Here is a 16,595-nt window from a genome sequence, read left to right as displayed (position 1 = left end):
CAACCAACTAACTCCATGGATTATACTATTATTGCCACTTTCAGCTGAGCAGTCAGAGATCAGCCAGTTGCAAGAATACAATACTTAGAAAACACTCTCTGGTTTATCTAAGACATTGCATGCTGGGTAGGAAAACGTAACAGCTTCATATTTCCAAAACTAAATATCTTTTTAATCAGAGACCTTCTGAGAGCTATCCAGAAGGTCTCTGATTAAAAGACACTATCTTGCTTAAACTCAAGTACAGCTTCTTTTCAACTTTTTTCCCCAAGACAAACCTTAGAGCCATCCATGGACTGCTTGTCATGAGCACGACATTACCACTGCCTACATACTATAGCAACTATACTGCCAGGAATTACAAATTTACAGCTGTTAGGAAAGCAATTTTTGAATACTACACAGGAAACTTTCTTCATATCAGACCCAGTCTGTGAAACTATACAGAAAATCTCAGACTCAAGCCTTTTACACAACTAAATGTGAAATGCACTTCATCCCCTTGGTGACTATGCACAAACACACAAACTCATACACATCTCCACATTCTGCTGTCAAGGCACTACTGGCCACCATTATTATCCATTCTGATGTCCATGAAATAAACACAGACAAAGCCACTATCGAGGTAATTTAAAGCAGCTGCAGTTTTTATTCCAACTTAAAACACAGGAAAATCACATTAGGACAAAAAATGGCTAAGCCTGTACATGCCAGACATTTGGCAGTATTAACACCACCCTCATCACATCAATTGCTGTGACTGGAAAAAAATTTCAAAAGTCAAACTCATTCTCAACTTTCAAACTCATTCACTGCAAACAATATATTCATAATCTATTGAAATTTCTGCTCAGAGGGAGTAAAAGGAGGTTCATTCTCATATTGGTTTTCTTCCATTTGCTGGAACACACTCAAAGTTTGTGATGGCAAAGCCACATAATTTTTCTGAGGCAATAAAATTATTTGAATATAAAGAAATAGTACCAGAGACTTCCTTCATCAGTAAGTAAAGTAAAATAAATATAAATCCCTAACCATACAAAATAAACACCTGGACCTCACAGCTATACCTCCAGGAACCTGAAGAAGTGGTCTGTCACTGTCTGTAACCATGTTTTCTATGCACATAGTTATTTGGACTGCAGTGAATCTAGTTGAACCAGCATCATCTCTTGACACTTGCTATGCAATCCCTGCTGACAGGACCTCAACTCTGCCTTCACAAACAGCTAGTCATGGACAGCACAGCACAGAAATCAGCAACACTGCCAGTGCTGACAATCTCATGAAAAGAGAAGTCACCCCTCCATGACTGGAGACTCATTAATTTCCCAACTGCTTCCTGCCTCCACAGATATTTCTCTAAGTCAGTACTTCAGCTTGGATCTCCTTCTAACTAGACACCCCTAAGGACATCACCTTAGACCCATCTACTGTTAGCTCCCACTCTTTTCTCTTTAAAGCTACTTTTAATGTACTTAATAGTACATAGGTGTATCACACACTTCTCCTGACACTTCACACCAGTTCCTCCTATCTCTCCTCACATGCTTTCCAGAATGTAGAAGAGACTGCCAGAGTCAAACCAAAGTCTGTTTGGCCTAAGACCCCATCTTCAGCAATGGCCAAGGACAGACATCAGAAAAGCATAAAAAGCAAACAGGTACACAGTGATCCCTCCTGGGGTACCCTACTCAGCCTATGCAATCTGTGTGTCTTTACACTGGGCCAATCCTTCACGGACTTTTGTCTTGTAAATTTGTGCAATCATGTTTTCCATCCACAACAACTGGGACATGGAGTTCCACAATTTATTTTCATCTCATAGGAAGGCTCATCTTCTTCTGTCAGGTTTGAACTTGTCTCCTGAGAGATCACATATCCTTCTCTCTGCTCTCCCTGGCATTTCTCCAGTTGGTTCACAGGCTCCATGATGAGTGCCAAAAATCAAACACAGCATTCCCCAGTATGCCTAATTAGGCCATGAAGATTACTAGAATACTTTCTCATAGACTTCAGAAAATATTTGTGTGTATACCTCTGAGTGCAATGTTTACTTTCTCTCTTGAGCACCACAGTATTCCTTACAAGCCTTCACCTTCTGTTACCTTTAAACCATCACCTCCCCCCCCCACACACACACCTCTTTTTCTGCAGGACTGCATCACCTTGTTCCCCACCCAATAAGCACATGTTCTTTTATTCATCAGCTAAAGCAGAACTATGCACTAGCTCCAGAGTTCTAGTGAATCACACTCAAGTTTTTCCCCCAATCATTTCTGGTATTGCCAAAACGTGCTCAAAATCCAATCCTTTCTCCCAGTGTCCTTACCAACCCTTCACTAATCTAATAAACATTCTTACTTTTTCATCCATGTCAATCATATCAAACAATACAGTTTCAGGGCTACCCATTTCCAGTTTGAGAATGAACCACTAAGACTTACTTGATGAACACTATTTTTCATCCGGCCACAAACATATTAAATAAGAATTTCATGCTATCCCTGCTTCCCCAGCTGGCTGGTCAGAGTGCCATACCAGACTATCAAAAGCCTAAGTAAAATCAAAATATAACAAAATCCTGCTTCTTCTCCACCTACAACCCTTGCCAACCCACAATGCAACACATTTTCTCTGAAGGTTTTCAATCTTCCAGAACCACTCTGTTCACTCACTCTCTCAGAACTTCACTAGCAGATTTTAAATTATTTCAGTCAATCCCCTAAATATTCTACAGCTAATTTTATCAAGCCTAAAGACCTACTTGACCAATGCATTCTTTTGTTACCTTAATTCTTGAGTCTTTTCCATGAGTTAGTTGATCTTCTTAGTGAAGACTGAACGCTTACTTCCTTTCAGCATTATTAATCACCAGAGTAGCAAGCCACATCCTTTCCTAGCTTTCTTGCTACCAACACAGCATTTAAAAACCTTGCCTTACTGTCCTTCACATTCTTTCCTACTGATGGTTTAGCCTTACCAGTTTTGTCCTTTGTTATCCACACTACCACTTTGAGTTCCTTTGTAACACGATCTCATTTACAGTTTGTACATACAGATTTCCCTCTCTGGTTTTTTTTTTTGGCCAATTTAGATTGTATTTAATTACTTCATTTCTTACCTCTCTGCTCTGCTAATGTGTACTTAGTGTGAATCCCTCAGGAATTTTTGCCCTTTTCTTCCCTTCCTGTTTCTGATAGCATGTTACCTACCAATTCCTGTTTATTGTCATCACCTTTTTCCCTAATTCACAGCTTATAAACTGTAGTTTGTTCTTCTCTCTCCTCCCTTTCCTAAAAACTGCAAAGCCCCTCCAGTTCACAGTGGCAACAGGGAACTGCACACTGGGACATGTAATATTCCCTTTTCTGTTGAGTTGCCCTCTCTGTCTGCATTTCTGCTTTATCCCATCCTTCTGAAGGTACTGTCATAATAATATCATAATTCCACTTCCAGTAATACTAGAATAGTCAATGTTTTATCAACCATCAGAGCGTAAACATTCTAGTTCTTATAAAAGCAAGAATTATATTATAGAAACTAAAAAAAACCCATGCCTCTAATACAATACAGTCCTCTCAAAGAGCTAACTCAGGCTGTGAAACAGCCTGTAGTGCTCAATCTGCCACACCCTTCTTGGCTGGATATCGACAAAGAACATGGTGACCAGAAAAACCTCATGTACAAACACGTAAGCCCTGAGTCACAGAATTACTCTTTCCCTCAAATCTCAAACTGCATCCAAACAATAAAATAAAGCTCAAGTGCAGGATGGGATTGTTAGCTGCATTTTTCTGCAAACTTAATGGCTCTGTTAGCAGGATGGATTCAGCAATAGGCACAGAAACCTGTTGGGTTTTTTTCTCACCTTACACCCCACAGATTTTCAGCACAGACAGCATAATCACCAATAACTCAGTCATTTTTTCCTGACATAAGGTACAGAGACAACTCAAGCCTAATAACAGGGACTGACAGTTTTAGGCCATTCACTCCCATTTAGGTATTACTTTACAACTTACTATTCCTAGTGTTTCTCACTGTTTCTCATACTGATGTGGTCAGAATCATATTATTAAGTATGTAAAACACACCTTCTGGTACAAGGAGATTTTTCCATTGTCTCTATGGAGGATCATTACATGTCTGAGCTTGACAAACATTCTCACAAACCATCATGCTTCATAAATCCTAGCTGAGTATTTACCATGCTCTAGCTCAGTAATCTCTGTTAACAAGTAAGTGTACTCCTGTCTGGAAATACAGAAAAGCAGCATAAATTAATTAACATGTACAAGCAATTTACTGTATTTTTTTCATGTAATTTAAAGTAATTAAACCAAATTTTTCAGTAAGTTCACATAATTCTCACTCGTCTTGCCTTAAATACATTATGTTGTACCTTATATAGAAAAAGCTTTAACTAATGAATCATATTCTTTAGAATTAAAAACATTCATGCTGTTGGGTAAATGATGACACTTCATTACACATTGAAAACTAAGTATTTTTTCCAATTTGTATGCTACTTATTCTTTCCAAAATAATCTAGCACCAACACAGAAAATACTTTTCAGAACCTCTCACAATTAAGGTATAAGATTTCTCGTACACTAACACAAACATCAATGTCTGGGTAGCAAACCCTTAAGAAAACATATTCTGCCACTTCATACTACATCTTTATTAGCAATGACTGGATAAATATGCAAGGCAAGAGTCACCCTTCACTGCAATCACTAAAGATCAAGTTGTTCGTGCAGGGAATGTAATTTGTTCATCTGTTATTCCCATAATTTCTTTTTTGCTGCTGTTAACATAGAAAACCCAACAGGTCCAATTGCACACAAGCCATTGTTACCTTCTGCAGCCACTTTCAATCAGGGTGAGAATCTTTCTGATACTGCATCTCCACAGAAAGTGTGTCAAGGCTTGGTACAGTGCATAAAAACGCCTTTAGTTAGTGCTTTGTGCTCTCCTGGCATCTGCTCTAGGCAATGGAAACCTATTCTCTCCTGGTGACGCGTTCTATTTTTTTGGGTTGTGCTGGCTCATGCAAAGTCTACCTGTTGCAGCAACCTCCTTCTTGAAAACATTTAGGGTTTTTTTTCACTCAATTAAATGTAATTAACTTGATTTCTGCACCAAAATACTGGTCTTAAACAATGTCCTTTCCTATGTAGTACATTTAGATTCTGGAATATTGTGCCAAGCTAAAAATATCTTTAAATGCATGTGCATGCACACTTTCTCCTTCATTCCAAATACCCACTAGCCACTTTCTAATATTTATTTTCTCTTAGTTATATAAAAAGCACAATAATGATGGGAATGAACCTCCACTGCTAAAGTGTTTCTCTAACAGACAACTGCCCAAGAATCACCCATATATCATAATTCCACTTCCAGTAATACTAGAATAGTAAATGTTTTATCAACCATCAGAGTGTAAACATTCTAGTTCTTATAAAAGCAAGAATTATATTATAGAAACTAAAAAACCCATGCCTCTAATGCAATACAGTCCTCTCAAAGAGCTAACTTCGAAAATTTAGACCACCATATGAATTATATTGAACTGCTGCTAGAGAACCAGGCTGAATCATTAATTTAAGACAACTGCAGAAGCATTTGACAGGTATGTAATACCTTTTGCACTGAGGTACTTGAATGAACTTGGCCTGTCAGATTAAACACCTCTAATAAAAACTGTGTTCTCAGTCTGTCCTATGTCTCCAGCATTCAATTTCCAACTCGGCTCCATCAGTGCAAGCATTTGCACATTGAACCAAGGGACCTGTCTGCCTAAAAAAACATTCAAACAAAATAAAAACTTCATTTTTCAGTCAGATCAGTTTCTCAGAGCAGTTAATCCCCTGCTTTTGCTGTCACCATGCAAGGAAAACTACAGAGCATAATTGAGCCAGCTTAGGCAACAGTGCCATTGAATGTGCAGTCTAACCAAGGTAGATACTCAGGGACAGATAAATCAACATTTTCTGGGCACTAGTATATGCAGCAATTATGTAATTTAAAGACGATTTTGTGTGCCTGGAGATATGCTTGGGTTTTTTCCTTCAAATGCAACAGCTGGTTTGATAAAACCTCCAGTCCTCCTTCAGTCACAGACTAAGCTCAGCAACAACAATACTTCATATTTTATCTTAAGATTGCTGTGTTATTCAATGAAAGTTTTAAAGATTTATGTTCTTATTCTGACAAGCTGCATTTGCTTCTCTCTGACAACTTGCTTTTTCTTTGAGTCAGAACTGATCCCCATTTGTAACACCTTTAGTTACACGTCAAGACTACATCCTCTTTTACAGGGGAGTTCCCTTGCTCCTGAACCTGAACACTTTCGCTGACGTATTTGTTCACAGAAAACAAATTACTAACCGATTATACAATTCTGACTAGAAAAAATTGATTGTTATGAATTTTGCAGGAGGAAATACATAGTATGCTCAGCACCTTTTATTTTTTTTCTTTTTTGTTTCACTTATCAAGTAAAAAAAGCATAAAAAATTTAAAGATATATTTAAAAGACTGGAAAATATTAGAAGTTAGTAATTCACTACAGCATTTGTCCTTTTTCCCCACTGTATCCAGTGTGATATAGTGCCATATACCACCATTCATTCTGACTTCAGCAGCTCTCAGTGTCAAGCACTATTCTGTGTGCTCAGAAGATAGAGACAGCCACATATTTTCACAAGCTTGGAATTACCCGTTGCTTGTCTGGCTTTTAATGTTGAGAAGGACAAAAACAGACAGGTTGAAACTCATGTAGTCTCACTGAACTCTATGTTAAAGCAGAACAGAAGCAAGAAATAAAAGCCAGTATAGTTAGAGAAGAAAAGAAGACAATCTATTTTCTTTTTAAAACTTCTACTTTCAAAAGAAAACAACACAAGTTGTCTGGTTTAGGTTTGTTTCAGTTCTATATCAATTTTTTTTTTATCTGCTTAAATGCATTTCATCACACTCAAAGCCTCAATCTTCACTACAGGCTATGAAAGCTTTGAAATGAAGGTGTGATGCTTCCAATTAAAGCATCACTTTTCTGTAAGGATATCTCAGATCTTCAGAACTCCCACCACTTCCACTACACCTGCCTGGTGGCACAGATTAAATCAGTCTCTTCTCATGTTTACTTATCTTCAATTCCCAGCCTCACCACAATTCAGTTCCTGATCCTTAAAAATTCTTGTTTCTTCAAATGCACAGAGCTTCCAAGTGTCTGACAGTCACCTTCACTTTCTTATGGTCCTCAGGTCATTACTTTCTTAGTGCATGAAGAAGCAGCTCCAGTTGCTGAATTACCCTGTTTGTTCCACTCCTTCCACATGCTTCCACTTTGCATCTTAACAGTAGGCAACTCTTCCTGTATTTCTACAGTGGCCCCACTATATGGACCAGAGTACTTCCTGGTTCTTCAGAAATCCCACATCCATCACACTTTACTACTATTTGATTATTTTCAGAGTTCACAGACAGTTTGCACACCCATGCAATCACTCATATCCAGGTCAGTTGCCCAACTCCAAACAGAGCCAGCAATGTACAAGACTATTTTCCCATAGCAGCTCCTACTCGGTAAAATAAATTTCCTATTTTAGTACCATGTAGAAGCTGTGTTATTTTGGGAGGAACAAAATGTTTCTGTGAGAAGGCAAATTGAAATACTTCCAAACCAAGTCCATTCTTTTCTTACCTTTCTCAAAGACCATTTCCCTGCTCAAGACAGTCTCGTTATCTCTGATCACTTCTCCCTTTACGGTGACCTGTGCTGGGCTGTCCGGCAGCAGAGCTACCCCAACAGTCAAGTTTGCTCCAGGCCTGATGTTCCAAGGAGCTGCCACAAGGAAGGTAGGTCTGGAAAGTCCAAACGGGCAAAGAGTGAAAAACTCTCAAAAAAAAAAAGTAACCGCGTCCATATAAGGACATAGAACCCCATGTTGCCAAACTCTTCTGTTGCTCTCCTCTGTGAAGACTGGAGGTGATGCTCACCCCGCGGCTGCAGCGGGTACGCAGGGCGGTGCGTGGGCAGCGCTGCCCTGCCCGCTCCCGGGACCGGCTGCTGGACGGGAGCCCCGGGAAGCGCTGCTCTGCCCGCTGCTGGCACCGGCTGCCAGGCGAGAGCCCCGGGAAGCGCTGCCCTGCCCGCTGCTGGGACCGGCTGCCGGGCGAGAGCCCCGGGAAGCGCTGCCCTGCCCGCTCCCGGGACCGGCTGCCGGGCGGGAGCTTCGGGAAGCGCTGCTCTGCCCGCTCCCGGGACCGGCTGCCGGGCGAGAGCCCCGGGAAGCGCTGCTCTGCCCGCTCCCGGGACCGGCTGCCGGGCGGGCCGGGGAAACGCTGCTCTGCCCGCTGCCGGGACAGGCTGCCAGGCGGGACCCCCGGGAAGCGCTGCCCTGCCCGCTCCCGGGACAGGCTGCCAGGCGGGAGCTTCGGGAAGCGCTGCTCTGCCCGCTCTCGGGACCGGCTGCCAGGCGAGAGTCCCGGGAAGCGCTGCCCTGCCCGCTCCCGGGACCGGCTGCCGGGCGGGCCGGGGAAACGCTGCTCTGCCCGCTGCCAGGACCGGCTGCCAGGCGGGACCCCCGGGAAGGGCTGCGCTGTCCCCGCAGCCCCCGAGCTGGCGGGAGGGAAGGAAGGTGAGGTGCCCCGCACCCCCGCCCGCCCCAGCCCCACGTACCCCGCAGCCGCGGAGCTGCAGAGAAGGAGGAGGAGGAAGAAGCGGGCATCGCGGGACCGCGCCATGGCTCTCCGTGCGCGCTGCCGGTGAGCCCGCCGCTGTGCTCAGGGCCGGGGCCGGGGCTGTGGCCGGGCGGGAGGTGCCTTGGCGAGCGGGGGAGGGAAGGGAGAGGCGGCCGCTGCCCCAGCGCCAGGCACGCTCCGCCGGCGGCAGCCGCAGGAGCGCCCGCGGGGCGTTCCCGGAGCCGGTGGGCGGCCCGGCGGCAACACACATCTGACTGCGCTGAGATACCCACGGGTGTGCCGCATCCCCCCTCAGCCATAGCTCCCGCATCCTGGGCATGATGCAGCTGGGAAGCGGGTGGGATTCTCAGAACCCAACACCGTACTAAATCAGCACCGAGAGCAATGTTTTCTGTCTGCAGCTCCGAGCAGAGAGGCAGTCTGCTGTGGAGAGCTGCCCGCTTCTAGACTTGGAGAGACGCGGAGAGCCCGCAGAGGCGCGCTGGCCCGGGGCTCGGGCTCGGAGGCGAGTCGGGAACGGTTCTGGGTCTGAACAGGAAGAAGGATGCTGGCAAAAATTCAAGAGCCGCGTAGCTACTTAAATGTGAACCGAATAGTAATGCAGCTCTGGCTGGACTGTCCTCTGTGCCCAATATTTGCAAAATAAGGTCATACCTACTTATAAATCTTAACCGACTTTCAGAGTTCAAAAAGTGCACTGAAGCAGCTTGGGTAAGATTCTGCTCCTTTAGCATGTACATTTTATCTGTGCAGACTAGACACACCTGATGTTTGATTTGTCCAAATTCTTTCATTGCAGGACAAGTCTAATAAATTTAGAAATTACACCCCATTCTTGATGTGTCCCTCTACAGAAGTGCTGGAGCAGCATCCTCTGCATTGTGGTACACAGCTAAATGCAGTCAATTTTAGTTCTAAATGGAAGCATCATGCTCTGTTCTCATGAAAATCAGGTATGAACAGTAATAAACACTGTGCTCCAATTGTATGCCAGGCAGTCATGCAGTCTTTTCACATCTTTCACATTTGCTTTTCTAGGCTTTCATACCTGTGCTGATTCTTTTTGGAGCAGTAGTCTTTGTGGTGACAGAGAGGGTGCCACCACTGTAGACTAGGGAAGGGGTGATAGTGCAGCAACCAACTGTTGTTTTCAAAGTCTTCACCTTGCAGCTCCTCCCCTGCAAAAGGTGCATAAGTTTGGGAAGATAAAGCAAGAGATGGAGATGTTTGCTGTTGATTTTAGTAACTCCTTGTTACATGTGAGAAACAGCCAGGGAAGATGAACAGTCACTGCCACTCCTTTTCTTGGAGATTGGAAGAAGAGCTTACAAGTAGCACTGCATCCCAAGAACCACAGCCTCAGATGGCAAAGCTGCACATGGTACACATGTCTCCATTCCCTGGCACTGAGACAAACTGGCACTCCACCACACCTATCAATACTTATCAGCTCTCTCAATCTCCAAAACAAAGTGGTCACATCCCAACTTCCTATCAAGTATGGTCTATGCTAATCCCCAAACTGCACCACAAATTGTTCAAGCGAACACCATAGCCAGGGCAAAATCATGCCAAGGTCAACTTGAGGGTAGAGACAATCAATTTCCAGTCCCAAGAACATTTGTTGGCAGTATTTAATTCATTAGCATGAATATAGCCCAAAAGTTCCTTAGTTAAAATGCTTGTAAACATCACAGACTTTGCTCAGTTGTACAACAGTATTGTAGACTCCCATCTTCCCTTTTTTCTCCTAGAGGCTTGATAGTTTAAGATACTTTGGTGTATGTATTTGATGTCTTCTACAAAAATACTAATAAAGGAATTCTACAGCAGAAAGTAAGAGAATAAATGGACTGTCATACTAAGGCTCCTTCTGTCCTGAAGAGATTTAGAACAGATAAGAAATGGATGACCAGAAATTGTTACATTCCATTCTATAACAACATACAAGCTCAATTTCTTATGCATGTATCCATGCACTCAGAGATGTTTTCATCACTTCATTTCTAAACAGGATATACTGCACTGTAGTTACATGTAAAAGATTTTCATGGTTAAACATTCAAAATTCAAGTGTGCTATGTAAGGATTCAGTAAGTTCCCAGTTAGCAGAAAACTTAAACACATATTAGCCCTTTCAGACATAATAATTTCAAGAGTCAAGTCTTACCAACATCTAAACAAGGTCTTGATTTTCAAAAGTGCTCTGCAGCTGCTAGTTTTCATTGTAGTATAAGCTCTGGTTTCCCGGAAACACCGCTTCAAATCCTACATTCTTTTATCTAATGTGGTCCTTCTTTGGTGCCCAAACACTAACTACTGTACCTGAACAAAGAGTGGTTTTGCTGTGTGATGGCTCTCTCTCCCATTCTCCATTCAGCACCTCCCAGCTCTGCAATCCACAGCCCTCCAAACCTTATTTTGCAGCCTGTGCTATACAGTGCTTTTTGGAAAGATGTTTGCAGTTCTTGCAGCTCATTTCAGTGGCCCTGTTTCCAGCACAGCCCCTCAGCCCCAAAAGTGGATATCAGTATAACATGTAGATAAGGAACTATAGAGTGTGGGCAGATAAGAAATGGAGGAAATTTTCAGCCCTATAGCCAGTGACTGCCTATAACTATAGCATGTATCTCAAGTCTACTTTGCACATTTCTCTGCACACAAAGAATAAAAATGTGTCACAAGTAATTGGAAAATTAGCACAGTTAGAGAGAATTGAGCTAAACTGGCATCCCATTCATGCTCACTAAGTGCTAAGCTATTTGTTCTGTTGGACTTGGATTTCAGGTAAGCATAAGTGATCACACAACCCTACCAGTTGGAGGACTGTCACATTCCCCAGCACTCTGTTGGTCTGCTCATTTCCACTGACAGTTGTCTACACTAGGGTTTTGTTATGCAGTTACGTGTCACTGTTTGATTTACGATAGACTGGTAACTCAAACAAAAACAAGCAGCGCTTCAGTTTGTGCTAAACTGGTCAAAATTAAACTTAGGGCCACTTTGTTATAGCATACCCATTGGCTTCTGTTACAGAGACACAACATTCTCAGCTAACATCCATCCAGAAAAAGCAGAAGGAACAGATCACATTAGTACTAATTAACTACTAAGACAACTGCATTTGAACTAAACAAAAGCCCTTAGTTGGTTTACACATTCAAGGCTATAGAAAGAACCATTTGCCAGTGTCTCAGGCCTAAGTATGTTTCAAATGTCTGTTTGTGACAAACATCTGAAAGACTAATTTGTGCACAAAGATCACCATGCAATGGAAATTTCGTTTTGGACCTCACTTCTGCATATTAGGAATAAATCTGAAGGAGTATAATTTAGTATGAAAGGATTTAATAATCTTCAACTGCTCCATGTTGGTCAAGTGAATACAATGGAGACACAATTTGGGAGGTAAAACAGATTGCTCCTGTGTTCAGCATGCCAGCCAAAGAACCTAGTTCCCCCTCTGTTCAGTGTTCACATTTCGGAGTTAAAAAAGCATTGCCCAAGTTGTACACCCATCTGTGATATATCATCATTATGAGAATTCCACTTTTACCACCTTCACTGCTACCCACAAACCTTATTCTGCTAATCCTTCATGGTGTCTGTGAGACAGAGGCAGTAAAGGCTGCAAAGATTATCTACAGCACTGGCTGTGCTAATGATTATACTGTTACCAGTTTCTGTACAAATTAGTTTAAGTCTAGTCCAACTGTATGTATCAGTACCAGCAGAGTTGCAGCCTAAGAATATTCTAAATAAAAATGTTTTTAAGTAAATACAAAAAAAAACAGAATGGTTTCTTAATGAGTCCAGCAAGCAACTTCTGCCTATGTAAATTAGAAGGACCTCAGCACCTAGCAAGCTCTAGTAATTGTATGAAGATTGGCTGAAAACATATGCACAGCAAATCTGCTTTTCTCTGATATCACATGTAAAAAATCTACTATTGTGGTAAATTTAAAACCCTAAGAACTACAGTACTTAAAATATTGGGGGAAATCTCCACAAAAATTACAGCAGTGAATACTAGAATGGCCAATGTGTCTGCTTTTAGCATTAGACAGTGAACTTGGATGATCTGATATTCAACTGGATTCAGCAGGCATTCCAGATTGTGGTACAAACAATATGTTTCCATGAAATCAGGCAAATTCAGGGAAATCTGAAGAATTTCAGATTATGTGGAATGTTATGTGGAAATTTGAATCAGAAGACCACTACAGTCTCTTCCAGCATAATATTCTCTCTTCAAAAGCTTAGCCAGTTGCCTTATGCATCATTGAACTCAAGGAGTGCAGCAGAGCTCATTTAGGGGATGGATAAATCTTTTAATCAATCTCAATAGGCTTTGGATGAAGTCCTAGCAGAAACTGTGATTCAGCAGTTCATGGAACTAGGAAGGAAGCAATAGTCTGTTTTATCACTCACAGTGAGTGGACAAGACTTAAAGTGAATATTAAAATAAGATAATTTGTGGTGGTAGAAGGGCACATTCCTTGCTTGGATGTCAGCCTGAAGAATTTGTGTTTGCTAGAAAGTACTGACAGGAGCAGAGGCTATAAAGCTCTCCCAGAACACCTCTGATGCTGTTTCTGATGATGGAATGTGTCATAGCATTTTACACTACACTGTCAATGGGTGTGCCATGCACTGAATCTTGCCCTGAGCTATCAGGGTGGAGCTTTATGAAAATCTAGTCTGTACTACAATTAAGACCTTTTTTTCCTATTAACTGAAGACATTTCCCTTGGTGAAAAATGTTGTTTATAAATTCTCTTTAAACTCGAACTGTTACTGCACCCAGAGTGGGTAGAATTCACCTGATCAAACATGGACAGTGCAGTTGCCTATAACTGGTTATTTACATCCACTGGATGGACAGTGGAGTGAAAGTAGGCACTTTTCAGAACAGATTTGTATGACTCATTGACATGCCAACGTTTGCATGAACAGACTTTCAAAAGTGGTCTTCTAATGAATCAGGTTAATCTTCATTCTTAAAGCACCAACTTCTATTGCATTTAAACAGGAAATCAAAATGAGTGGTTGAAATATCTTGTTATCTCCAGAGCATGTAAGATGACTATATCTGAAGATCCTCACTGAGTATTCAGTGAATCTAACCTAAAGAAAGACATTAATTTTTACAAGCTTTGGATCAGGCACTCTTTGAAGGTAACAGAATTTTTTCTTCAAAGACTGGCATAAGAACAAGCAAGCTATGTCCAAAAAGGAGAAAAGCTTCTTCTTTGTTAAAAAAGCATAGAAAAGTCTTAAGATTTTGGAATTATATATTTACATTTTCATAATTTTTTAATTTTAAACTATCTGTACACTTTTTAAACATACCCATAAAAATATATGTGATCAAATATTATGTAGCATATTATTGCATTATATGTAGTGTTATAGATGGGCTTTGAAAAACCCCAACAAAATGAAGCACTGTGTTTTAGGAAAGGTCCTTGTAGAAGGACCTCATGATTAAGACTTCATGAAATGTTGAGAGATTCACTTTTTAAAATGAGGTTTTGAAGAAAAAGGGAATTAAAGAAGGAATGACAAAATTATACTTGAGAAATGTGAAAGTCTGAGGAACAAATCTAATAATGATACACGTAGGAATTCCTCAGCAAAGATAATCCTCATTTACCACGTTCCCTGGCCCTTTTGAACTAACTAAGTAGTGCAGAAGGAACATAATGGAATGAAAATGAGGACCTTTGACCCCTGTTTTTCCCAAGACAGTTGCTCTTGGCAGTTGATGAGTCTCACAGAACTGTAAGGAATTACTACAAAATGACCCTATGTTGCTGATGTGCAGAAGGTCCTCCTAAGTGTGAGTCTGTGGGGCTACTGTAATAGGATTTTATGTGTATCTTCGAATTTCTGCTGTAGGCAGCCTCAAAGTAGACTCTTGGCTTTATTACCATCAGTGGCACTGAAATCACTGCCTTTAGAGAGATCAGGACTCAAAATTGTATCCTCTACACCTCACTCAAATTTCTGTACCTTTGATAAAGAACTGAGGGGTTTTTTTTCATTATTTGCTGTATTGAGCCCCTTAACTCTGAGTGATATACTGACTATCTGATAAATACATGCAGAACATTTAGAAAGCGCTCTCATGTAATACCTTTATTTTATTTTAGAATTATTCTTTGATTGTAAAATGTTCAACAATACAGTAGGGGCATGTTAAAACATGTGCAAACACATTCTTTCTGTGAAAGTGAAAGAAGTTAAAAACATAAATGATGACAGGTTGTCCTCAAAAATCTATTTTACTAGGGCAGTATTTTTTATAATTGTGTGTGATGAAATTCCATTTACTGAATTTCATTAATCATTTTACCTTAGAGTCCTTATTCCCTTTGCTTTGAGCGTTTTCAAAAGGTCAATGCAACCCCTCTTGGTTGTAAATACAGTTGAAACAGCCAAGAAAAACCTTATTTTTATTAAATAATTTAGTGTGAATTAACACTATTTGATTTTAAAGAATGTAAGAATTCCCTGAAGATTTAATTATCTTGAACTATAGCCTATAATTAAACTGTAAATTTCAATTACAGCTTTTTAAAAAAGGAACTTACAAACCATAATGTTTCCATAATGTCATAGACTAGTATATCACAGCACTCTGGAGTACGTGCATTCAGACACTGTAACTTCACTTTAAAATAAGGACATAAAAACTGGCACATTTTTTAATTAATGTGTGTTTCTGCAATAACTTTTATTTCATTCATGTACCCATAAAAAAGGGAATGTTAGTACAGCAGTCTGTTTTATAGACCAGTGTATCCCTGTAGGCAGAGGCAGCTTCCTTCCAAAAGCAGACTCACCTGAGAGCAATTCATAATGTAGACAAAACTCATTTCCCATATTTTACACAAAAGCAAACCAAAGTGTGGAGAACAATGCCCTAAAACAACAGATTAAAGAGATGCCTATTTTAATTCATCAGTCAGAGAAGACTGAGAGGAGCCTTCTTAACATTGTTTCTTTCATAGAAAGAAAATACCAGGCTCTGATCTATGGTAGAAAGTGTAACAATGGTAAGGCAATTAAAGTCAGTCAATGCACGTTACAGATGATTCACATACTGTCAACAGAGGTTATTTTCCTGAACACACTACTAAGGAAAAGCTGTGGTTTCTGCTTCTTTTTGTGTCTTCCCATTAAACCTGAAAGCCTTTTCAAACATCTAAATCAAGCAATGAGGCTAAATAGAGGACCAGGTTGCTGAAATTCTGTATTCCATAACATAGAGATCAGGCCAGATGATCTCCAGGCAGCTTGGCAAAAATCTGTGAGGTTCCTCTTGAGTCAAAGGACCAAAATACTTTAGAAATTAATGTGTCCTAGAAGACAGAGCAGGGATCTGCTCCCAAGGAAATTAAATAGAATTGCCAAGAGGGAAACAAAAGCATTTCTCAATGGTGTAGACTATACTATTTCAGGCCTGGTTTCCTCCATCTCGTCATATCCAGAAAAGGTCAACACTGAAAAAAAGAAAAGACAGGATTAGAAGCAGCTGTTAAAATGAAAAGTTGTAGGATGTGACCTCTTGCAGGACAACTTTTTTTTAATTCTAAAAATAAAACCCAAAGTTTCTGTTTGGAAATTGGTCAAAAGCTAATTTTGACATTTAAGTTTGGTTTGTCTTTTTTTAATCTAAAAGTTAAAGAAAATAAAAACAAGGAATCTTTATCTTTCCAACCTACGCCACTGTGGTATCAAGAAAAAATAGTTAGAGATATGTAGACCTTAATTATATATGTAAAATCTCTTAGAAACTCCATTCTTTTTTAGATGACATCTATTTGACAGTCACATTACACAAGAGTCCACCTCATATTACACAAATT

At 40.7% G+C, this 16,595-nt stretch overlaps 1 protein-coding gene across 1 annotated transcript in view; it reads right to left on the bottom strand.

The window, feature by feature from the left end:
• CD109 (CD109 molecule) overlaps window positions 1-8,916 on the bottom strand; it is a 64,926-nt gene extending 56,010 nt beyond the window's left edge. The window contains exons 1-2 of the mRNA XM_079298970.1: window positions 8,699-8,916; window positions 7,721-7,881 (exon numbers count right to left, since the gene is read on the bottom strand). Coding sequence (XP_079155096.1) covers window positions 7,721-7,881; window positions 8,699-8,763 — 226 coding nt within the window. The 5' untranslated portion in view covers window positions 8,764-8,916. The remainder of the gene's footprint in view (window positions 1-7,720; window positions 7,882-8,698) is intronic.
• Between the last annotated feature and the right edge of the window lie 7,679 nt (window positions 8,917-16,595).

This window comes from Erithacus rubecula, assembly GCF_903797595.1.
Source record: "Erithacus rubecula genome assembly, chromosome: 2".
In the NCBI taxonomy this organism is placed as follows: Eukaryota; Metazoa; Chordata; class Aves; order Passeriformes; family Muscicapidae; genus Erithacus; species Erithacus rubecula.
The sequence above is the reverse complement of the archived record's forward strand: the minus strand, read 5'-3'. Positions and strand labels throughout refer to the sequence as shown.